The following is a 25810-nucleotide window of genomic DNA, read 5'->3' as shown; positions in this document are numbered from 1 at the left end:
ACACCAACAACAGATTTACACAGAGTAAAGACATTCACAAAAATAAAACCTGGGCAGAGAAGTCTAGAGATATCAGCAGATATTTGATGTCCTCTTGTGTCATTCTTCTATTTTTAAGTATGTATGATAATCTGTTGTAATTGAAAGTGTTATCTCTGCGCAGTTCATCTCTTCTTTTCTGTAAAACCATCTCTGTAAACCCATATCCTATTTTGGTCAGCAACACTCAAACCATTTATTTTTTATTTTTTTTTACCCCTCCATCTGATGAACCTGACTCTTCCTACATAGAAACAAGCAAAAACACTTCTGATTGCATCTTCTGGGTCTGAACCATTTAGATTCAGTTTCCAATCACCACTGGAAAACTGAAGGTTTCAGAGTCTGGAGTTTCATTCATCATGTCAATATTAATCAGCCAAGCAAAGCAATTTTTTGCAGTCTGAGTGACAGTGTTCTCCAGAAAGGCAGCATATTGAAGAACACGTGGGTGGTAACACATTTCTGGCAGCTACTGCTCCTAAAGAGGTAGGCTGTTGCTTTCTGAAACAGCATCAGCTTTTTTGGTGTTTTAGAAGGTCACTGTGCTCATTCAAATACAGAAAGGGCCAGCATTACAGGCTGGAAGCCAAAGCCTATCCCACAGGGGTGGGAGTAGCTCCCAACTGAGATGCTCAATGTTCTGGTCTATAAACAGACTATGGAAAAGCAGAGGTATTCTCTGGATTATCTTTCCTGACCCTATCTGCAGCTGCTTCTCAAGACTGAACACCTTCCTTCACTTCACAGCTGCCTTCCTTCACTTGCAGACATCTCCCAGGCACTAAGAAATAGAACATTCCATACCACAGCTCTGGTCTCTCTGGTCTCTCATCTCCTAAGTTCAGACACATCCTTTGCTTCCATCCAGGTTTTAAACAGATGTTGGAGGAAGCAATGAAGCAAGAAATGGTCTGGCAGTATCTCATGAGCAAGCAGGTCCCCTGAGAACAATGTCTACTGGCCTTCTCGTGGTCTGTTCCTCCTAGGTCTTGCTCCAGCTGGCAGGAAGAATAATGCTGCACTTTCTGATCCTGCATTAACACCAGATTACTTCAAAGCAAGGGACACATACTACTTCTCTTAGCATCACATGTATAGACACTCATAAGACAACTTGTGCCATCATATTCCCATGTCATAGCCTACCTCAACCAAGCAAGATCCCAACAGCAGACCAGAGAAGCAAAGGTAGCAGTAGAGTTCTTCTCAACTGATTTGCTTAAATGGCTAAAATCAAAGTAACATGCTTTAAAAGACTGTGGCTCAGCCCAGAGAAGGTAGTGCACTACCCAAAAAAGAGTGCTTGGGTCCAAATGGTAGATTCCCTTTCTTAAATGGAGTTCAAAACTTACTGTTCAAGAAGAGCTCTATTCAAATGGATGGAAATCTTGGGAGCTGCAACCTCCCAGCTATTCAACTGCAAATTTTATCAGTTAATTGGGCTCATTTCTTTGAATGCCTCAATGGGGCAGTGTAGAGAAGGGACTGGGGAGGAAAGGAGAGGGGCAGAAGGAGGAGAGGTGCAGCTTTCTCTTTAATCTTTACTAGATATGTAGTGCAAAATTTAGCACCTTGTCTCTATCTTCACATTTCTTACTCCCCCAAATGAGCACAACTTCCCTCAACATTTGTGAGCAACAGTAATGTGTCTGTACAATTTAAGTTCTCTCTGCTATGCACAGATTCACCAGCCACATGAAGCACTTATGTCCAGAGCTTGAAGAACACACTGAAGTCAAGCATACTCAAGCATTCAGCTCAGAGACATTTCTCCTTTCCAAAGATTCACAGAACTGTGAATAACTGCTGGGGAAGCTGGGAAAGACTCTTCAATCCCTGCCTGTCCTCCTACCTGCTTGGGCACAGCAGGAGCAAAGAAGCCCAAGGCCTTCTAGCTGTACAATGCACACGCTGACACACATCATGGTTACTCAGTAGTGTCAGAAGCTCTAAACTGAGTCACAACAAATACTAAGTTTTGCAGATTAGCAGCCTGTCTTTTGAAATTCAGTAAAAAAAAAGCCAAATAACATGGACAATTTTACTCGATGACCCCAGGAGAAATCAGGAATTTGGCACATTCCTTCTCAAAAGCCAAGTGACTCCTTGAAGTTTTTGTGACACAGCTTCTGGACAGCAGAAGAGTCTGACTATATACAGCCTACTGGATTACAGCAATCTTTAAATTACTCAGTTAAGTGTCACTGGAAGCCTGGAAGGACACCTGTCTTTTAATGCTGTTTCCTCCAAAAGTCAATGCCTCTGTGTTCATTAGGATTAGGTTACTATTCAGGAGAGATTCCTAGGTTGGCCTTTCTTACTGGTCCTTAGTGTCTATAAGGACAGAGAATAAGAGTGGGAACCTGCATGCAGGGAGGTTACAATTGTCAAGTTGAACCATGGCCAGGACCTGCAGATTCCACAGTCAGATGTCCTGAAAACATCATCTCATCATAACATGGAGCAGAGGAATTTGGCAGTTCCTTCCTTCCTATGTGATGTCCCTTGAGCATTACTAGGCCAGTGCTTTAGAGCTTACTCATCCCCTGGCAAACTGCCAGTCTGTGAATATATCCATAGCTAATGCAATTTGCTGCAGTCAATGGACCATGCTTGTCCAGTGCTTGTGATAGCACCCTGTAATCAGGCAGCCAGGGAGCACAGCTGGCATACCACAGGTCTCTCAAACTTCATGGGAACTATACCTTGCAATCATTCTCACTCAATTTTGTTGGCAGAAGTACACCTTTCCACATTGCTATGCCAGAGTCTACAAAAGCAAGCTTTAAAATAAGCCATCTTTGCAGACCTCAACATCTCAGGGAAGCACACTGGGATTTTGTACACTAGTGAACAGACCCCAGTCACTTCAGCGAAGTAGTAGCTTTGTATGGGTTTCCCATACAGTGTGCTTTCTCGGCCTCATGAAAACCCAATATTGGTATTTCACTTTATACAAAGAACCCACAGAAGGAGCAACCCCTTTAAAGACATCACCACAGATACCTACTACAATAATAAATGCTCTGCGTGGTTGACCCTGATTCCTGGTTTTGAATCTGCAGCACAATGCAGTACGCAACAGTTGCTGAACAGAGCCACATTCTCCTGAGGGACAGTATTATCCTCAGTACTTCTGTTGAGAGCCAGAATAACTTTATGAACATTCAGGTGATGAACAGAGCTCAGACAGAAACCTTTGCTTTCTACAATATTTCTTTCAACGAGCAAGCGAAATTCCTCCAAGGCAATCAGAGATAACCCAGGCTCTTGAAAGGCTGCACACTTAGATATTTGCCAGAACACCTCTACTACTTCCTCAAAGAAAAAAAAATTTCAGTTGTCAGAAAACATTGCATTCCTGAGGGTCACTGAGGAGGGTCGGAATCCCACGGAAAAAGGCTTGTTTTCAATGTGAAATGAATGCAACTGCTTTTCAAAAGTTTCCTAGTCACAGTCTCAGGAGTCCCTCCCATGAAAGACCTTTGCAGTAAGGCACAGTAATTCAACAAAGGCACAGTAATTTCAACGTTTTGAAATTATCAACCAACAAAATTTCATCAGAATGAGATAGTCTCCTGTGGCACACAGGTCACTTAAAAAGGTTTATGAAGACTCTTGAGTGTTTGGGTATTTTTTAATTTGAAATTTCACCTTTAAAAACTTAAGCAATGCTAACTCTAAGAGGGAGTCATAGATACACTTTGGTTTTTCACGTTCACATTTCTTGTGCTATTCTAGCAAGAGAATTTTACCACTGAAACATTAAATGCTGGCAATTTCTAACATTTGGCCTAATCTTACCAAAGGAGATTTTAAATATTATGGTGACTGTATTACTAACACATGAAATAAGCATAAAAAAATACTGCCCTCTGCAACAGCTTATAGAGGAGCTGGAAGAGGAAGATGTGGGCGGAAAAGAAAAAAAACACCAAGCCAACAACAAAACAACTGAAGGTTTGTTAACCCAGCATCAAAGAAGTCAATACAATTTCAAACAGCTAGTGTTTGATACTCGCTAATAATCCCATTACAGCACGAGTCATGTCACAGTGGTAAACACAAGTGTTCAAAACTGTTATTACCAAACATATGAACGCTACAGGCAAGGTGAGGAGTTCAACAGTCGAGATGACTGCAGACTACACGAGCAGAATCCAAAGCAGCATGTTTGTGCCAGAGGTAAAATATTTAACTAGTACTATTTAGAGCACTGCAAGTGATTAATCAACAACAAAAGACAATGACAACATCATGTTCAAACCAGAAAACTGAAGATGGCATTTTATCCTCTTGGTGGCTAGAAGTTTTAAGGCAGATTGAAGCCAGTGCTTGTTGAGGTATCATTCTTTTCACAGACAAGACAGCAAGGTGGTCCATGCCATACTGAATAGCTACATGGCTTTGGTTTTCTTGACTTTACCTGGGTAACTGCTGAATGAGACACGGTTGGTGCTAGTGTATGGATCAGCTATATTGAAGTTCCAGTGCTTATATATTCTCAGTGTGGCTGCATACGTAAACCAGCTGGAATGGGCAAAATATATATTCTCATATCCAGGTAGAACCTGAAAAACATAAGCAGAAAGATGACCCCACTATATTCTGCCTTCTTTTTACTTGATAGAAGCTGGGAAAACACCCTGTTTTAAGTAGTTAGATTAATTGCATTATTGAAGAAAGAGCAGATTCTTGTGCTTTTAACTGTGCACTTAATGAATTTCTGAAAACCCCGGAAACAATTCTTGCTCATGTGTTGTTCTCAAAATAAAAACAGTTTAGGGTTACTGGGGACACTTGCATCACATGGAATTTTTTTTTTCCCCGGTTTCATTTTGAATACTTGTATTCACACATTCAGATTGGATCTTTGCAAGCATAGCCAGAGTTAACTTAAAACATGCTGTTTCTGTGAAAATAACTCTGATTTGCCTTAAAGTACAGAAGCAAATGCAAGTAAATTCAATTTGAAAAGGTAAATATATATATTTATAATGTGTCTTTTCAAAATATTTCCCTAGTTCTAAGATTTGTTGTTAGGCCAGAAACCTCTTGCTGCAGGCAAATGCTTGAATGAATGTTTTACAATTTAAGGTGAATATTGTTGCTTTGCAATACCTGGAGTCTCCATATGCTAATTAAATCCTTGATAATTTTAACTGAAAAATGTAATTGCCACCATGATGTAGCAGACACTTATCTTAAAAACGGGGGGGGGGGTTTTCTGTCATTACTCCCATTGGAAAGCCATTCCAGAGTATCTCTATCAACAGAAAACAGCAGCCACTTTCACCCATTTATTTTTGTTAGCACTGTCCTTTAGTTTATGCAATCCTTTTCCCTTTCTCCCTGCTTCTTTGCCCAATGTATTTGTAGTCATTCACAATACCCCTTCTTTCAGACTTTGCTTGGCTAGGTGAAACAAATTACTCTCTTCCAGTCTCCTCTTTGTGGTAGTTTCTCATTCCCTAGTAATTCTAGTAGCTTTTCACTGTCCATCTCTGTGGTTTCGGTTTGGTTTGGTCTTTTCCCTGTCCTTGAACACAAGTGAAAAAAACTGGACTCAAAATCCTATGGAGGCACAAGTTGTAACTGCATAAATACACCTTAATCATCAACAGAAGTACCTTTATGCACGTTCAACATAAACAGGAAAGACTCTAGAAACGTAGACTCGTGACACTGCAAATCAACACAGTCACTGGAAATAAAGTTCTTGGTGCTCACCTTGATCAGTGCAGAGCAGTGTCCCATATCCCACTGGTATCTCCCATGGCCTCCTGGCTCCACATTGCATTGTCCACCCCGTGCAGAATACTCAAATAATGCAGGAATAAGGTCCAACAGGTCTCCAACAGCATTCAGAAACTGGACATCAAAGTTGCTCAGTGGCTGAGGAAAAGGAGAAAAGGAGAGACCACAAAAAACACCTTGCGACAGAGAAGCATCAAGACAGTCTCCCTTGTTAGAACTTTTCTTACACTAACAAGCACTCCTGGGAATTCTCAGATTTTTATAAACACTGCAATTTAAGATATCCTTAGGACTGAGGAAGAAGAAACAAATGAGGGAAACAAGATCTGTTAGCAATACCAATCAACTCAGAAGTAGCTGAAGAAGGAAAGTCACGCAAAAGGCTATGAGCTTTTGAAAACTCCTTATGGTTGGAGCTAGCCAGAGCTGACAGCATTAACTACACACAGCTGGTTGTGTAACATGCTCTTCAGAACCTCCTCTTAGTTCGCCCCTTCAAAAAAAAAGAGCTTAACAGTGGTTTAGCCTCAGCCTTCAAATACTGTTTTCTAAATCTTTCCTGTTCTTGCTTCCACCATGCTTTTAGTTTAAGCAAAGCTTAAGGAAAAGAAGTCAGAACACACATCACTATAGAGCTGTGAACAGTAATTTTAGAATGGCACATAATCATATAGCAAAGAAACACATTGCTTGCAATATAAATCAGTGTTATTAAACCATATAGCTGACGTCTCTACAAACCCCAAAAAGGGGAGACAAGGACACAGAAAAAATAAACAGTGCCAAATCCATTTACTTTTTATTCAGAAGGCTCAATTCTGTGTTATTCATCTGCTGTTTTGGCAGAAGGCCTCAACAGCAGCTATAGTTTGAGGAAGAAATCCAAAGCAAATTTTCATATATGTTACAATGCTTTAGTCCATCATGTTTTTGCTGGAAGGATATAAACAGGGAGCAACATCAAGAGACATATCTTTACATAGTTTTAAGCAACTTGGAGGTATGAATCATTTACAAATCAGTCCCAAAAACTTTATCTCATTGGAATCCATACAGAGAGACCTGGCAGTGTTTCAGCACAATTTTTCCCCATCCAGCTGCACTGAAAGGTCTGTGAGCCCACCACACGATAAGGAGAAGCTGCTTTCCAATCTCTGATTCACACAGGCATTACTGTACAATACCAGGAAGGGAGCAAACATATGAAAATGCTCAGCCAGCCCCAAGACATTTTAATAATACTTGACATCCATTTGCTACCAACTCCATATTCTCCTCCATAAAACCTGCCTTCATTGCAACATCTACAGGTAGCTACGTTGATCCTGCTGCAGCATCAGTCAGAATTGCCTGTATATTTCTTAAGTTTCACATTTCTGCACTTTCTTACAGTCACTGCAAGTCAAAACTTTTTTAACTATCAGGAAGTCCATTCAACTTAGAACAAAAGTGCCAAGTAAGAATGCTTTCATAACAAGAAGCACAGAAAAGTAGTCAGAAAGCAGGAGGAAGGACCCGCTCAAACAAAGTACAGGTTATGCAAATTCCTAGGGCTCCACTGGGTGAGATTAGGCTGCCAGCTGCTAAAGCCAGCCAAAATATCAGAGAAGCAAATGAGGATCTAAGTTGTTAAGCACCCACGGGGGTTGGTTTCATTTCCCTTTTGAGGGGCAAGCAAATTTTGTTCCAGTTTATTTCCAAGAATTCATTACTCTCCTTGAATAAACCAGACTTTGTGTTTAAGACTGTCTGATGCTCAGCAAAATCACACAAGCACAGAGCTTCTCTGGAGTCTCAGTAAAACAATGCATTGAAACAGAAGACACGGGCATCTGCAATGCAGGTCAAATCTGGGAATTTCAGGAGTGGTCTGAGGCTTCTGCCTTAAGGCCAAGAGCCCCAGTTTTGGAAAAATTACAGCTGATTTCCAGGATATGTGAAGAAATCTCTGTGAGGAGTTAATCAGTGTCCACTAGCAATAATTAGACCTAAAAACCTGTGCATCATAACAAGTGCATAATAGAGGACATATTACAATCTTTTGTAATCACCTTCTTCTATCTCACAGAGCAATATCAGGAAAACTCCTTGTATACATGGTTTACATCCTGAAGAACAGGGAATGAATGAGCTAAATTGACATGGGAAGGTGGTACAGCCACAAGAGAGAGTCCCTTTGCTAGAATGTGTGGCTCCTCTAGGTAATGTCCTGAATAGCAAAACAGACAAACAAAAAAAATCAATTTGAGTTCCAGTGACATAAGCAGCAGGGAGAAATAAACATATAAGGGGCAGACAGGACAGAACCAGCCTTAAAGGCTTGTCTATGTGAGACATTAAAATAGACACCTGTAACCATTATTTTCCAGTAACTTCTCCAAGCATGAGCACCCTCAATACAAAATAAAGAAGTGCAAATAGAGAGCTGTCCTGGAGTCATTGTAGTATTTAAAACTCTGACACCTCCTTATTCAAGAGTAATATCCCTGCATAGACAAGCCCAAGATTAATCACAGCGTTGGTAAAGCATTAGGCAGATGAAAAGGTGTAATGTTCTTTGAGTGCCCCTCCTTCAGAAATTGTCTTAACAAAAGGGTTGGGTTTGTTTACTGGATATAAAATGTTGCTAAACCAGCTAGAATAATGTCACATTTTAACATGAAAATATATTCAGATTTTGACATCACTCTTAATGATACCTGCAAGTATCAAATTCAAAATACAGAAGTTTACAATATACATTTCCTTCCTGCAGGTCTTAATGGAAGCACTTACCTAAAACAGCCCAGCAGGAAAACAGACTCCATGCAATTCAAAACAAAGTTTAGAACTGTATGCTACAAAACATTTGCTTCATAAATAATAATAAAAAATTATGTACTAGTACTACTATCAAACAGTTCAGAGTCCAAATCAAATGTTCTTTTTGCAGTAAAGCTCAGTTATATGTGGCAGACACAATGGTTCTACAATATTCAAGTGAAGTAAACCTGAAGTTTAGGGGACAGCAGAAAAATTGAACATTTCAGTGACTTGTGTGCACATAATCCAACTCTCATTTAAGCACTGTGGATTTGGCATAGTTTCAAACTACCATGCATTATAACAGACCTTTCAGTTGTCTTCCTCAGTAAGTGCACATCAACTAATCCACCAAATGTAAAACTCAACTTCCTACAAGTTTGAAAAGGTTATGTGTAATGCTGATGAGAAAACAAAGCATGAAATGTGTAGAATTAAAAGTAGATTAGCAATTAAAACAGCTTGTTTCTATGCTCCTGAAAAGGAAGCAATTTTATACAACTGTGCCTATTGCTTAGTGTTGAAATCCACAGGCCTTGTAAACACAGTTCCTTTTCTTCATCCCCTTTATCTCTTTTAGTCTATCCTTGTCAACCAACTTCTCAGTGTCCATGTATGATCATTCATGGGCAGAGGAGAAATGTAAGAACTTAGAAATCCAGTTCCTCCTCCCCTTCTCTTTCTCCTGTCTCTGATATTTCGGGAGTTATGGGAAAAAGCTTCCCAACCTTTTTTCTACAGCATTTATTCTTATTTTAAGCCATGGGTAATGGGAGGAATTGCCCTCTGCACATACCAAGCAATTAGTTGGATTTAGAAGTACACAGTTTTTCCCAATAGCAGGTAGAACATCCGGCAACAAAATACAGACTGTCACATACTGGGTTTTGGTTGGGTTTTTTGTGGGTTCTTTTGTTTTGTTTGGGTGTGGGTAAAAAAGGAAAACACCACAATTCACACACAAGGTATTTTAAATATTTCTAATGTTCATTACAACCATGAATCTAAACTACTGCACTACTAGATATCAAAAGAAACTTGTTCCTGATGATGATAATCCTAAAACAATAAACACATGGAAAGGATTCTTTTTTAATTAAACAAAAGTAGTATCTACCAAAGGATAGATCTAAGAAGAGACTTTCAAAGCACTGAGGAAAACATGCAATGGGAATGAGATTTGCTTTTAAAAGCATGTAGAATTTGGGGGGTTTTTAAGGCGAGAACTGAGTAACGTAAATAGCTCATAGTTGTTACTGCAGTTGCCACCCAACAAAATATCAAAATGATTGGATTAATTGAACCAAAGTACAATTCTTAAGAATAAGAAAAAATCATCTATTAGGTGAATTTATTTGCCAAACATTCTAGTTACTAACAATCTAAAGGATTTAAATAGAAGAACCTTTTAAACATTCTTATAATATGTACTAGAAAAGGAAAGTTGACAACAGCCTCTTTGGATGGCAGACTTCTTTAATCACAAGGAATAAGGAAGATACTGTTGGTCTTCTTGTTTGTTTTGTTTGTAAGTTTAGTTAGGACTTTTAAGTGCCAACAGTTTACAGAAGCTGAGTTGATGCTCAGACAAATGGATGTGTCAAAGCTAGAATATTAGTCAGCAACTTTGCATCTGCACCTGTTTTCCTTGCCCATGTAAGATTGGAATAACAGTCTTCAAGATCTTCAAGATCCTGAAGAAGATGCTAACAGCAGTAAATATGTACATACACAGCACTGGTGTAGCCTAATCTCCCAAAATTATTTGAAAAGTAGCATGGTATCCAACAAAATGAACTGCCTGTACTTTTGCAGAGCTGTCAGGTGTTACTTTGATGCCAAGGAAAACCAGCACCTAGGTGCAAGAGCAGCTGTCCAAAATGTACTCAAAGGTAAGAGACTGATGCTAACTTACTGGCTCTGGCACACAGAGGAAACAGCAGCACATCTCAAATGAGAAATATATACACAGGGAACATTTCTGCTTTGAATAAAAATATATGGATCTCAATGTAAGTGATAATGTCCAAAGCTAAAATTGTGACTGGCATAGAAAAGAGTCAAAATAAATCTCACCAACTGCTGCAGGTACATTTGAGAAAAGAAAAAAAATATACTCCCTGCATATAGTTCAAGAGTGGAAGACACAAATATTTCAACCTGAACACATATCTGAACTTTCACTAAGCACACTGTTTTTATATAGGCATGCTGATAAGGCCTCTAAAAAGAGGATAAAATTACTCAGACACTCCAGAGGTCAGTGCTTTTTAGCATCAAATATACAGTTAAATAAGCAAGCATCAGGGAACACACCTTGCAGGTAGGACATGCCTATTACAATGAAATAACTCAGACACAACCTAGCACTTTCCCCTCCCCCCACCTGAATCTAAAAGGTTCTGAAGCAGCCAAAAAAAAAACTGATGAGCTTTGCAGGGCTCTTCAGATACAGGTGTTACAAAAGGGAATTAATGAGTTCTTCTCCTAGAAAGTCAAGGTTTCTAGTATTTTCCCCTATAAACTCAGGTCCCTCAGGATGGATCATTGCTGTGAACACCTTTTTTTTCCAGTTTGAGCTGAGTCCCCATTCACGAAAGTCCCGGAGGAAATTCTATGCAAGAAAGATGTACACTTTACTAAAATGCAACTGTTTACAAAAAGGGTCAACTCCAATTATTCAAGTCCTTCCTCTCACACTAAAAAATCTATCAGACATTAGACTTTACGACAGCATATGCTCTACAGGAGTTAAAGGACCTCTGCTATTACATACAATCTGATGATCTGGAAAACAATTCTAATTCAATTTTAAAAAAAGGGGGAACAAAAAAACCAACCAAACAACAAACCACCACTAAACAAAACCCCCAAACCAATCCCACTTGGCCAGTCACAGCACTGTCCATGTATTTTGTAACCATATGTTTTGGAGACTTAAGAGACAGAAAAGGAAAAGACATTTAGCAATATAAAAAAATAAAGAGGCTTTTAGAATTTCAAATCTGATGCTTGGAAATACAAAGAGAAGGTTTTATATACTCCCTACGTGCTGATTCATGCTGTTGTAGGTACTCTATATACCCAGAGGGTCATTTGCTCAGTAACAATTGTAAAGTGACAGCAACAAGCACTTTAAAAGTGTCTGTCCTTCCAACATTCACATATGGATACAAAAGCCACCCCCAACTTAATGAGTCCAGGGTTCCAAGTCTACTGCAAAGGATCTGTGGTTATGTGACCCAAGTGCTCAGTCACATTATCTACACTGAACAGCCACTGAAGATTTTGTAGACTGGCATGCAGAATGAGTGCTTGCCACTAAGTATCTACTTTTTATTTTTAGACAGCAGATTCCCTTCTCCCATGTTTGTCCACTGACATCCCATCCCCAGCTACTGAAAAAGAGATGCATAGTCTTACTGTTTGTTTATGTAGTTTAGCCCACTCGAAGGCTCCCATGTACAGACCATCCAACTGTGCAATAATATAGCCAGCATGCCTCCAAAATGGGTCATCCTTATTATTTCTGATTTGCTGTCTTGTCCATTGATCTTGCTTCCTGCAGAGGAACAAACAGGTTGCAGTTTTCTTGAGGTTTTTAGAGTGTAAGGGAAGGGACAAATATATTATGACTCAGATGATCCAACCTTACTAGTGTTTTGAGGCAAATCATACTTTGGAAATCCTGCAGATATAAACATTACATCCTCCATGTGTAAAGGTTCATGCAACATACCCTACCATCACATGCTTCTACCAGTCTTTAGTATCAAAGAATGAGTTGGACTCCACCTTTGTGGTGGACTTTGCTATAGGAAGTCTAGCATCCCCAAAGAGTCAGTAAAAGGAAACAAGCATTTGATAGGTCAGATGAACCATTCCCTTTTAAATGCCTATTTAAGAACAGAAACAGACTGACAACTGAAGAGCCTAGCTCTCTCCCTTATTTACAAGTGCAATGAAGGTTTTGCTGATGGTGCTCAAACACTGCCTAAGAACCACTGGTATGCTCCTCTTAGTAAAAGGTGGGAGGCCAAGCAACTATACCATGTGGTGAATTCAGTCAAGAGCCAAATAATCCAGGTTTAGAGCATGAGGTAACACAAACTGAACAGACTCTAGGGGCAGGAGCAGCCAATATTACAAGGATCTCTCAGAGTTCCCTCTTTTGCTATGCACAAAGAGCCACAAAAGAACCCTTGGAAATCAGGACCAGATTCTGGCCTCTTCTATCCTCCTGTATCTATCCATCCAGCACTATGTAAAGTAGCAAAATTGAGAGAACGAACCTGTCAAGGAAGCAAACTCTTCCAGTGGTATATGGATGATAAAACCAACCAGACTTAGCTTTCTAGAAGCATCAAGATGCAAGAAGTATGTTGGAGGAAACAGGGATATGTTCAGAGCATTCAGGGCTAAAGACTTCCAAGACAGTGCAGCAACTCACATTGCAAAACTACTATAAAGTAGCGATGCTTTATTTTTTTTGAGGATATATGCAATAGAAAAACGATGCAAGGCCACCTAGTATTGCCCCCCTCCATCCAACAATGCATTTTAGGGAATAAAACTGCTATGCTGAGTCATTCTGGGAAAAAAAATCCATATACATTGCTATGGCAGCTGTCAGATTTTTCTCACAAGGAGGAGCACGGCAGTGCTGAAGAATAATAGCAAGGGAGTGCTAAGATTTTTTTGCCTACCTTTTGGATAAGCTAAAACCAATCAACCTTATATATGTGCACCAATAACAGAATTAGTCAGATATATCACCCCTTGCAGAAAGCACAAAACAAGGGAAAGATGGAAAAAAATAGTCCCCAGAACTGACAGTTTCACAGAAGTATTTGTAATGGAAAAAAACATAAGTCTAAGGAGATAAAATAATTGTTAATCAGAGCTGAGTTTTCCAGTACCTGGCTTGGTTCTTCTCCCACTTCTGGTTTCCCAACAGTGTAGCTGCATTATTCAAGCAGAATTACTTTTGATTTATACAGCTGAAGAGAAAAGTGAGTCAGGACTTTTCTGATTAGAACAGAATTTACATCAGTGGTAGAATAAGATACTAACCTAACAGAGGAAGAAAAGGATACACAATGCTAAAAAGATTAAGGTGCCAGGAGACCACTGTTCAGTAACATTCAAAATACCAGCTTTTTAGAAAAGGATTTTTACTAGAATGACCTTCAGAATTCATTCACATCATCCACACCCTTTTGTAGCAATGGTTTCAAACATTTCTTTGAAAGAATCAGCATTGGGGAAGAGTATATGCCCCTCTTCATGTATACTTAGAATTTCTTTTAATAATAATGACATTTAATCAGAAGGAAAGGGAGCATATATTTTCTTTATCCCAATAGGAAGAGAATAAAAACACCTTGAAAATTCTGTCACCCTCCAACCCCAAGTCTTGAATAATTTATTTTTAGTAACTAAATACATACGCCATAAAATTCTGAACTCCACTTCGGACGGTGGGATTCTTAATTAACTGTGGGTACATATTTGCAGCATGGTCATACATGTGCCTGAAAGAATAAGAGTAGCAGGAGTTATTCTTTTGCATCTTTCCTTCCTTCAATTTAACAACCCATTGATCAACAATGACAGCATTGACAGACAAGCAACACAGTCCACAAAGTAAGCTTTTCCTACTCGCAGAAATTACTCCAGTGTATGACAAACGGCAAAGGTAACACAAATGGATTGTTGAAATCAACTTAAAATAAATGACCTTGTCAATGCCTGCTCGAACTGCTGCACAATGCAAAGATAAGCAAGAATGAGACTGAACTACTTCACAGCAAAACTGCACATTCAGGGAATATTTGTAAGCCAGAAGCATCTTGAAAGCATTAGCACATTAATTCAAAGCACAACAAAAATAGTTTTCTGGAAAGCTATTCTATTTGGAACCAAAAAACCCACAAGGGTAAAGATAATATAATTTTCCAATTCAGTAATTTCATTATTTGGAGAGATAATTTCAGCATGATACCTAGCAGGTTTTACTTGCCATTAACCATGTGCTTTCCTTCCTGATTAAGATAAATATCCCCATTTTAAAGTGTGTATAGAATCACAGAATATTCTGAGTCCAAGTATCAAGTCCAACTCTTAAATGAATGGGCCCAAGGGATCAAACCCACAATCTTGGCATTATTAGCACTATATGTTCCCACAGAAACTCCCACTCCCAGCCCTAAACAGATTCAGCTTTATGGAGACTAAAATTCTTGTGTTTTTTTATTTGGGTAGCCATTTCATCCCTATTAGCTAATAGAAACCAAAGTTGAAAGGTTTTGTTGGTTAGTTGGTTAGGGCTTTTTTGTTTGTTTTGTTGAAGTCCTTCAGGATGAAATCAACTACCAAAAATGCTCAAGAATCCAGATATTAAAGTCATCCTTCCATTTTACGTGAAATGTAATTGTTTGATTCAAACCAAAACAGAAATTCAACATTTCTTAATTTTGGGTCAAACTTAACTAATTCTTTTTTCTTCAGTCCCTGATTAAATTTAAAAATAAAAAGGGGGAAATCAGCAGAGAATTATTTCGCTGAGGTCCTGAGTTGATAGATATAGAACTTCATCAATCATCAGTAAATTTATCTCCTACCAATGCTGAGAGAAAGAAAACAGCACTGAGAAACAGATACCAGCCTCAAGGTAAGCACATGCCAGCAGGACAGAATTCCAGTAGCAAAACCCATGAGAGCAGCTTTCTCTGGGAGGGATGCAGACAGGAGTTCTTCCTAGTTTCCCTCAGGGGATAATTAGAGAATACAGACAGATAACTGAATGGTTTGCTGATGATTAGAGAATCATCCACTGATCTTCTCCACTATTTCTTTCCTCTGCCCCATTCCCGGATGATTGCATGAACTTGATTGCATGACCCTGCTGCTTCTTATCTTAGCTCTGGTACCATTCTGACTACCAAATGTAATTGTTTGCACACATTCAGACAAAACATTAACCCAGAAAAAATGTGAATTATTTTTCTGGTAGTTTGAATTAGGTTGTTATGCCAACAGATCAGCAACAGAGCTGGTGCAAAAAGACAGCTCTATACTGTGTTAGTAGATTAACTGAGGCATGAAAGGGTAGACACAAGTTGAGGGGATCTGTGGAGGGAGGTGCTGGGGCAAGAGAGAGGAGCATTCAGCAGCTTTACACCATTACACCTTTCATGAAACTGCAGCTACAGCATTAATTTTAGTTCTAGAGTTTCCTATCTTCCACATAACACAAGACTACATGACATAATCATAACCTACTTCTTGAAAAGGATAAGTTGAAGAGACAGATCAATATTCTCCACCTCTGCAAATTCACACAGAATTCAGCAAACAAAAATCCCAAGTAATTTTAGGAAGGAAATTAGAGCTTAGCCTACTCCATGCTACAAATTAGAGCACTCATGTCACTAATGTGGAGCAAACAGCACGAGTTGGTTCACCTGGCAGATGGTCATTTAGTGATTAGAAGCAGTTGAATACACAGCTAGGATACTGCTCTAACCACTGCCTAGGCAGGACAAATGATCAGGCTTCCAGACTCAACCATCAGCTCTACTCCCTATTTTGCACTCAAAGGTTATGCAACACAGGCAGATTTTACAGTAGCATTATCTTTAAGCTGTAATGACTGATGTAGAGGTTGGGTTAGTTCAGAATCAGGGGACTGAAAACAGCTTCTTTAATGGCTTTCAGTCTTGTTTATGTTAACAGGGGACAGATAATTCCTGGTATTGATTGGGGTTTTTTTAATAACCAATGTTATCACGAATTTTTCCCCTAGTTGCTCTCTTTGATATTTTTGCTTTAACAGAGCTTCTGTGTGCATGGCCGGCATGTTCTGTAAGGGTATTATTCTCTGAAGTAAATTGGATCATTTTAGTAAGGTAGGGCTTTGCAACTACATCTAAAGCCAAATGCAAGGTAATTACAAATCTGAGACAAGAATTCAAAGCCTAAAAACAGAAAAGCAGAGCCCTGCTTCTTAAAATTACTGAGGAAGATGATAGGATTCAGGTCAGCTGAAGCTGTATCAGAAAAGAGTAAAATTAATGTCGCTTCAAAATACTGCTCTTGGGCCCCTGGCAGACACCCACTGGAGCTATTTAAAATAATGTCACAGATTTGGATGTGCTCTGCCACTAAGTAAAGTAAGGCCTCATTAACACTTCTCTGTTTGCAACGGAGAAAGAGAATTCATACCTAAGAACACCAGAGCAAGTATCTTTGGCTGGATGATAGGACTGGACCTTACAGAGGGGTGAGAGACCAGGGATAAAAACAACTGTCTGGATCCCCAGACACTACAGACACTAGGATTCAATTTATCCAACCCCTAACTATGTATTTTCAAAACATATAGCTACTATCTGAATTAGGTGCCGACATTAGAAAAATGAAGCATGCTCTAGAAAAGGCTTATGTTTCTACCATCACTGGTAAACTGGTCTGACTAGATGAACTATCACTTTTTCTACAACAGACCTATACATAAAATAGTTGTAGCATACTTCATATTCTGCATATTTATTTTTTTTTTAGTGTGGTTGTTTTACAGTCTGCTTAGGTTCCTACTAAGGGCAAAGCATGTTTTTAAGAAAGGTACTTGGTCACTCTTTTGCTTACATGATAAGGCCTAGCTGTGTCTTAAAACTCTCCTTCATGCCCTAGGGTGTAATGTGAGAACTGAGCTAGCTGAGAATTCCTGAAGGTCTCCAAATTGCAGGCACTGTCAAGCTGCAGCTCCTGCTCACCCAACAGCTTCTGCAGGAACCTGTGCTTCAACCTGGGATCAAGCACACAACCACCTTTCCTTCCTATTAATGCATCACATCAGAGCTCTTCCTAGTAGGATTTCAGGGTGAGTCATTACCACATATGGATGCAAGACAGCTGGACACCTTGGAGTTAAGACAACAGGTAGCCATGTGCTAAAGGGCTCTTCAATTACCAAGCATACCCAATGTTTTCACATTGGAGGGCTGTGCCTGAGCCACCTGAGGTGCTTGTACAGGCAGCTGACACAGGAGTCAGCTAAGTGGCTGTCAATGCAAATAGAGCCTTCCCCAAAGATAAACACATATTTACAGTCTCCCTTGTTGTTATCAAGTTCTTCAAAAGGAAGGTTGAGCTGAGTGCAGCTACTGTGGGCAAAAGTGGAATGAGAATGTTTAGAGACACCTTCTCATATGGGAAGTTGTGATGGTGCTGGAGAGTTTCCCTGAAGAGAGGCTGAATGGGCCAAGAAGTCCGATGGGAATAGAGTTACAGACTGAGAAAGGCTGTTTCCTGGTGTTACTTCAGAAGACTTAACTGTCCCAAAGATAGAACTTCTGCCTGCATATTAATTAGGATCCTGTGAATTTCTAGGCAAGATGAAGGAGAAATGGAACTCTGAGAGCAATATTAACATCTGCAGACTTAGAGAGTTCTCACTTCTCTTGCGATTCAGGAAATTGCAAACACAGCGTATAAAAGGATTCATTAGTTGCAGTTTGCCAAATAAAAATCTACCAAGGTCGTGCAGCTAAAACCTGAAGTAATAAGGTTCTCTGTCTTCTCAAAGGTCAAGAGAGTACATCACTAATTCATCTCTGCTCCTTAGTTGAAGCATTTTCAAAAGGTATTCTTAGTTTACAGAAAAACCTTCTTTATCCAAAATAGCTTTATATGACCTGACAGGAAAAGTTTATGTTCATCATCTCCAGTGAGAAATATGCTTCCACTGCATTTACAGACATACAACAGGGCAAAGACATAGCAAAAAATCCGAATTCAAATGGTATGTATAATATTTGATAGTCATTTTAGTGATGGTAAGCATTTTCAGGTCTTGCACTTGTCAGAGGATTTCTCTGTGGATTTTCTCAAAAAGTTTCCCCAGAAAAGAAAGGCTTTAGCTACTTCTGGTTTTGCATCTTAACCCACTCTCGCACTTAATCGCCTTTAAAAGTTGAATTTCCCATTTTGTTTAAAAGCCAAAGTCTCAAGCCCTACTTTTCCACATTGATACAAACCCTCAGCTTCACTTCCATAGACTTTAAGATCTCTTCAGATCAGTAAGTTCATTACTATTTCTGCTATATTCACTTCTCTACAAAAGGCCACCCAGTGCTGGTAGCCCTACAGCAACAACAGCCAGGGGTAGGAACCAACCTCTGTAAGCACCTGACCTGGAGAAAGTGAAAGCCTTGAGCAGAATAATTTGCATAACTTCACTTCTGTGAATCTTCATTTAACACCCATGGGGGAAAAAAAACCCAAGGGGGAAAATCTCCTTCCTCTAAAACTCAGCATAGACTAAGGCAGCAAATAAGCCTCTGCGGACACTGTTTCACATTCAAATCACATTTAAAGCAACAGGCATATACTTATGTTTGTTTAAAAGCCAGGAAGACACATAAATCTACTGTGGAGGCAGAAGAGCAACAGGGTATGAGTTGTTGCTACTAGAACACTACCTGACATCTAATGGAGCTTAGCATGGCCTGAGCTACCTGTAGTATGACAAAGCTTAAGCTTAATCACTTAAGAGATTAATACACCTAGGTAAAGCCTTAATGAAAAAAATCTGTTGAGCAATATCCAATTTTAACAATATTCTAAATGTTACGCTAGCATCGCCCAGATCCAGACATAGTTTACATAAATTGATTGAATAGCACAAAACAGGAACCTCTCAAGCCAAATAATCCAACAATATACATTCAGATCTCTCATGTATTTCATTTTCATGTATTTCATGTATTTTCCTGCCTGAAGTACAGGTTGTGTGCTCAAAACTCTAGGATTCCTTTACTCTGCCTCTCAGAAGTGTTTTGTTTTTGACAAGTATTACTTTATTAAATTTCCCTAGCATGCTTCCAGAGACTTAGCTGCCTCGCCAGCAGAGACTTACTAGAGTGACATTATCATGTGATCAGAGAACTATCCATAAGTATTAACTGATCTTAAACTATCTTCTTAATTAAATTAATATTATCTTATCCAGAAGCCATATCTGACAAACATTCAGACAACCTTCCCTTGCTGACCTGTCCAACACAGTCTGTACTTATTTCAGTGTTCTGAAAGCAAAGCTGACAAAGCCAAATTCATGTCACTGCAGCCATCACAAACCTCTCCCAACTATTCCCCAGCCATGCATCAGAATTTTGGAATTTTTCTTTTCCTCTGTCAACTTAGTCATAGGAAAAGATGGAGCTGGTTGAACAACAAGCCACGTGTGATGTTCTTAGCTACATCACCAGCTACACAGAATCATTTAGGCTGGAAAAGACCTTTAAGATCATCAAGTCCAACCTAGCATTGCCATCTACTACCAGTGAGTATTTTATAGTGTCATTCTGTCTTGCAAATGAGTCAAGGAAAGAACAAGGTATGGTTTGGGGATTATTTTTTTTGGTTGGCTGTTGTTTGGGGTTATGTATTTTGGGTTGGGGGGGATTTTTTATTTAATTTTGTTTTATCTTGGGAAAAAAAAACAACCCTGCTCTGCAATCATAAAAAGTACAAAATTCAGACAGTTTTCATAGTGGGAGAAATTCAGTCCCTCAGGGCTTTCAGGAGAACACTGACCCTTCTGGACATACACCAGACTGCCTTCAGGCTTATCAGTATATTTTTATTTTTTTTAAGTTGGCCAAAACAACTTCCCATGCTGTGAAGTTTTGGTATCTGCTGCCCAGTAGTTTCTTGACAGTGTTTGCTGAAAAAGGTCCTTAAGGAAGCCCTGCAGACCTTGCTAGCAACATTTCTCCCTGACTGATCTGCTCTCAACTGTCTCATCTACTGTTGGTCAGTCACCTAACCACACACTGGGGAAGTAAGGACTTTTTTTGCTACCCCTTTTGCAATTATTTACAACACAGGGCTTATGCACTTCCTTACACATACACTATTTTGTGATTACATTAGTCAGTAACACAGATGCAGTACTCATCTATCTCACCAAGGTGTTAGGAGAGCCTGCAGAATGAGAAGCGGAAGGCATTTTTGATCCCATAATGAAGAAGCTATACCTCATGCCTGCTACTAATTAAAAGAACAGCATACAACTGCAAAATGTATGGTTAGTTTAAATGGATGGGTATTCAGGGAAATTTAAGCAAACAGAAAAACCTCACAAGTACAGAAATCCACTTGAAGTGTCATAAATTGAGTTGCTTCCTGAGATACTTACGGAGCTGTGAGATAGCCTTCCAAGAAGCCAGCAGCGTACATGATATCTTCATTGCTTAAGGTCTGACTGCCATAGCCTGCTCTGATCTCCAGGACGCCCCAACCTGTTGTCTGTATACTGTTGTTGTAGAAACCATAAGCATCTCCACTCCTGTCCAGTGTGTTCCTGACCTGAAGTGTTTTTTCAGCTTTATTCCAGTACACAGTTGCATAGCGGATTTCTGTGGTGGAGAAGAAAGGGGGCAAGGGAAACAAACAAACATAAGTAGGTATTTCCTGTCCAATACTGAAATGTCAAGGCAATATTTTGGCAATTTAAAAAAGTTCATTTTATAGCTCTCCATCACGTTTAGTTCTACTGTGGAGATCAACACCAATGTTAATGTACTGAAAAAAGGCATGAGAACCAACTGGAGCTTTACAAAACCTTACAACTAAATATTCTCATGTTATTCTTCTGGACATTATCTACAACTCTTTCAGTGTAGAGCTCCAACATAGCTGAGTGTTGACATAAAATTCAGAAAAGAATTTCCTTACCTGGTCCAGAAAACAATCTATACAAACCTTACTGAAAACAACTTTAGAAGACAGCATGCCCTAGGAACTGCAAAGGATTATAAGCTACTGTTGACTTTCTTTTCCACCTAAAGATTCAAAAAATTGCAAAAGTTTTCAAAACTGACTTTCTGGGCAACTAATCCTGGAGATGGCATAACAGAAGCACTAGGACTTAGTGGATCACACGCTTAAAGACAAAAGCACCACACATATGCAATCCTTTTTAAGACACACAATGCCCATCACCAATCTGGAACAGAATCAGTCCCAAGTGTAAAATGAACAGGAAGTAAGGGCACTAGACTGCTCAGAGTTCCACTTGGACTGCTGTTTTAAGAAACATACTGATGTTTTAATCCTGCTGAGCTGAAGAACAAAGAGAAAGGTACACTGCTTTCCAAAGCAGCAAACAAACAAAACCCCAAAACCCCACACCCTACAATTTTAATTGAACCTTCCCTAAAATGGAACATTATTACATTAGCTCTTTATTCAAGAGTGATCAAATCACTAATACAGTATTTTAAGTGAAAAGAGTTTAAAAATTATGAGTCAGAGTTCCTAGAATTATTTGAAAAGTTTTAAGGGATAAACTCACAGACAGTCCCTCTGAATGGCTGTACAGCCCTCTGGTCTATCACCAGTAAACTTGCTGAGGGTACACTCTGCCCCATTGCTGAGGTCATTAAGGAAGATGCTGAACAGTATCAACCACTGGCATATATCACTTGTTACCAGTCTCCAGCCAGACTTTGTACCACTGCACACTAGGTCAGTCTTCATGATATACTAGAGACACTTCTCATGGTAACAGAAGACCCATTAGCAGAACAAGAATTTTAGTAGTGAAAAAACTTTGGGTTTTCCCCCATTCTATGAAAAGAAGTGTTACATGAATAGTTAGAGATTACGTCATTTCAGGGACTTGGAACACGGCGTTTAAAAACATGTTTTTCATCTGCCAGGTACTGAGGCTATTTAAAGGACTGAAACAGGACAGACTTTGCTTAGTTTTCTGTTGTCTCCTTAACTATCTTCTAGTAATACATGCAGTAATTTCTACTTTAGGTTAAGGGTAAACATGGGAATCACGCAGACTGAAAAGTCTGTAAGCAGAGGAACAGGCTGATAAGGCTCATCACTGGAGAGAGCTGAAGGTCACCTTACAAAGCTAAAGCTTACACAGCAAAAAAGTCAGGGAAAGGGAGGTCCTGAGAAGAAGTGGTGCAAGGGGTCAGTGCAGAACACAACTTGTCTGTCCAGCAGCAAATGGGAAGGCTGATTCCAACCAAGAGGCCCATTGCAGGGCAGAGGAGAAACAGGCCATGTGCCCAGTACACAAAGATGTTGAGGAATGGGTAGAAAGAGCAAGAACAAAGCAAGGCAAAGCATGATCATCTTCCCATCTCTTCAGGAGGTTGTAGAAAGGTGGCAGGAAGTCAACAGGAACCAGGGCAGCTGGGTATTGTTACTAGTGCCCACAAACTAAATAGGTATGTCAGAGAAACTTTCTTCTGCCTAAAGCAAAATAGCTGTTCCTTTCTTTTGTAAAAGAAAGTTGATGCCAATGCCAGACAGACCTATCTGACACAGGTACTCTAACACGGCAGGCTGGGTTTCTTTGTTTTATGCTCTGCCAGAGCATGAACATGCAGAGCTATTTTCAAAAGTCAGAACAAACTTTTCAATTACCCTTGGAGTTTGCCCTGCCCCAAATTCACTACATGACAAATTTAAACTGAAGAAAACCAGGACTCACAGAGGATGGGAGAGGAGGGGAAACATTAAATTACAGGATAATTTCCAACAAACCTTGAGAGGCCCTTAGAGGAATAGCATCAAGGTAGCTGTCATAGACATAGTTCAACGATAATGCTGGAAAACACTATTTCCCCTTACTGACTCTTTTTTTCAGTCACTCATCATCTCATCTCACCTTGATGCAGTTGGAGTTAAAACAACAAGCTTATAAATTTGTGTACACTTCAAATACACTTACCCCTCAATGTAATCAGAGCATTTGCTATCACCTGGTCTGTTACAATTTTGTTGTGTTCATCTAAATGAGCAGGGCTACCTTTGCCAAGAAAACTGAAGAACAGTATGACACAGAACTGAAGTATAGTATGGAATACAGATACACAAGAAGCAACTGCACATTTCCAAACAATCCTGTTTGAGTTCTGAAACAAAAGGAGCCTTTCCCTTGAATAATACTGGCATTCTTATATTTATTTTTGGAGGCTGAGGCAGGGGCCCTAGCATCTCTTATCCCAGCAGCTGTATTGGTAAATTCTTGCATATAAATCAAATGCAACATCTCCATGAACCTACAAATCATCCTTTTATCATCAAAGTTAAGACTTCAGAGTGTGCAACCTATTAGGGCTCTGAAGAACAAAAAAAAAAAAAAAAAAAAAAAAAAAAGATAATGTGTGACTATTCCATAACAGTGTTGCTTGGAATAATATAAATAACACACCAAAGAACACAGTATTTACTGCAATGAATGAGTCAAAATCCCAGGGGATAGGGTAGGTCAGTGGAATCATCCTTTCCATCCCTGCAGTGAGCCAGCCAGGAGAACTGCACAGCATCAGCAATACACAGTTCTAACACAACCACCAGTGCACTGCGTGGTGGGAGAGAGAAGTGGAAAAGTGCAATGACAGAACAAGTTTGGAAATAAGAGTTTCTTCTCCTTTCAGCAGTCAGTAAGGACTGGAGGAAATCCTCCCTCAAACTGTCTGCTTTTAAAGATACATCAACCTTTCTGTTAAATACATATCCACAAGATACTACTCTTCTGTTTCACTGAAAACTAGTTTTGCATCACTTTGAAATACAAAAAAATCTAGAACAAATTTGCACATCTGTTTTCAGTATATCCTCTCCTACAACTAAGATTCAGTAGTAAAGATTATATTATTGCAGTGCAGAATTTAAATGTTTCAGGTCAACCTGAAATAAAGATGTTTCCATTCAATTTTGTAATTTGATAGAGCTTGGCCTATTTTCCCATTAAAAATTTTACAGAATCATAGAATGGCTTGGATTGAAAGGGACCTTGAAGATCATCTAGTTCCAAATCCCATGCCATGGGTGGGGACACCCTTCATTAGACCAGGTCGCTCAGGGTCCCATCCAACCTGGCCTTGAACACTTCCAGGGATGGGGCATCCACAGCTTCTCTGGGCAACCTGTTCCAGTGCCTCACCACCCTACAGTAAAAAACTTTTTCCTAACATCTAATCTAAACCTGCCCTCTTTTCAGTTTGAAACTACTGCCCCTACATGCCCTTGTAAACAGTCCCTCTCCCTTCTTTTTATAAGCCCCCTTCAGGTACTGGAAGGCCACAGCGAGGTCTCCCCAAAGCCTCCTTTTCTCCAGGCTGAACTACCCCAGCTCTCAGCCCTCTGATCATCTTTGTGGCCTCCTCTGGTCCCGCTCTAACAGGTCCATGTCTTCTTTTTTTTTTTTTTTTCAAGAACCATCCTTTTAACTATTTAAAAAAGGCTGTATACGTCTAAAGGACAATTGAAATTTCAAAATACAGTTATGATTGGAATCCATTACAAAATAAATACCAAGTACTTCAGGGCTTCTTTAGAGATTAGGTTAAATCACATAAGAAATTAGCATGAAGCCCAGTAATTTTCAAATAAAGGAGTAAATGCTTTCTTGATCTGCTTGAATATAAGCTATTTGTGTTTCCTATTCTACTGGCCTTAGTTCATTCTATTTTCTCATGCATTTCAGGTCTAAGTAATTTTTCAATTTGCTTCCAACAGGCCTGTCATTATTTGAAGCCTAATCCCCTGATTTGTGCTTACATCAGAGAAAAGCAATATTCAAATGTGAACTATCACTTAAGAGTTTCAGTCTTGTACGGTTTTCATATTCACAAGGATACTTACTAGTAAAGCTTAGCTAACACAACAGATTTGCCAAAACAGTTATAGGTCCCCAATACACAGGTCATCCACAGAGGAAACAAAAATAATCATTCAACAAGTAGCTTTACTAATCTCGGAGTACCTCAATTTAAGCCATTTTTATTAGAGAACATTCTCTAGAAACAGTTTCCAAACTGTATGATGAATCTTCAAGGCATTCAAAATACTGAAGAACAATGAACCAAATAAAAAAAAAATAAGGAATCTAGACAATTCACAGTGTTGAAAGCTATGTTTAGTCCATTAAATAGCCTAAAGGCATTTCTATTTGCTCCTTAGTAGTTTTCTACCAGTACTTCAATTATGATGTTAGTTTCAGCTAATACCCAATTGATTTCTACTTCATACCTGAAATTTACTTCCAATTCCTTTGAATGATTCACAGCTGACCTCTCTATCCTGCTAATGTAGTATTGAAGTGTTTGCCAATTCAGGTAAAATTTGAAAACTAGGTCTGCGAGATGAGGTGGGACTGTCCACAAAATTA

The 25810-nt window shown here is 39.3% G+C and overlaps 1 protein-coding gene across 1 annotated transcript in view; it reads right to left on the bottom strand.

Moving 5' to 3' along the window:
* Positions 1–25810, bottom strand: part of PLBD1 (phospholipase B domain containing 1) — a 35830-nt gene that overhangs the window by 8984 nt on the left and 1036 nt on the right. Inside the window, exons 2-6 of the mRNA XM_064655232.1 lie at positions 20807–21026; positions 14052–14135; positions 12025–12163; positions 5773–5937; positions 4469–4613 (exon numbers count right to left, since the gene is read on the bottom strand). Of these exons, the coding sequence (XP_064511302.1) occupies positions 4469–4613; positions 5773–5937; positions 12025–12163; positions 14052–14135; positions 20807–21026 (753 nt within the window). The remainder of the gene's footprint in view (positions 1–4468; positions 4614–5772; positions 5938–12024; positions 12164–14051; positions 14136–20806; positions 21027–25810) is intronic.

The sequence above is a fragment of the Pseudopipra pipra genome, chromosome 5 (genome assembly GCF_036250125.1).
Source record: "Pseudopipra pipra isolate bDixPip1 chromosome 5, bDixPip1.hap1, whole genome shotgun sequence".
In the NCBI taxonomy this organism is placed as follows: Eukaryota; Metazoa; Chordata; class Aves; order Passeriformes; family Pipridae; genus Pseudopipra; species Pseudopipra pipra.
This window is presented reverse-complemented; position numbering and strand designations above follow the sequence as displayed.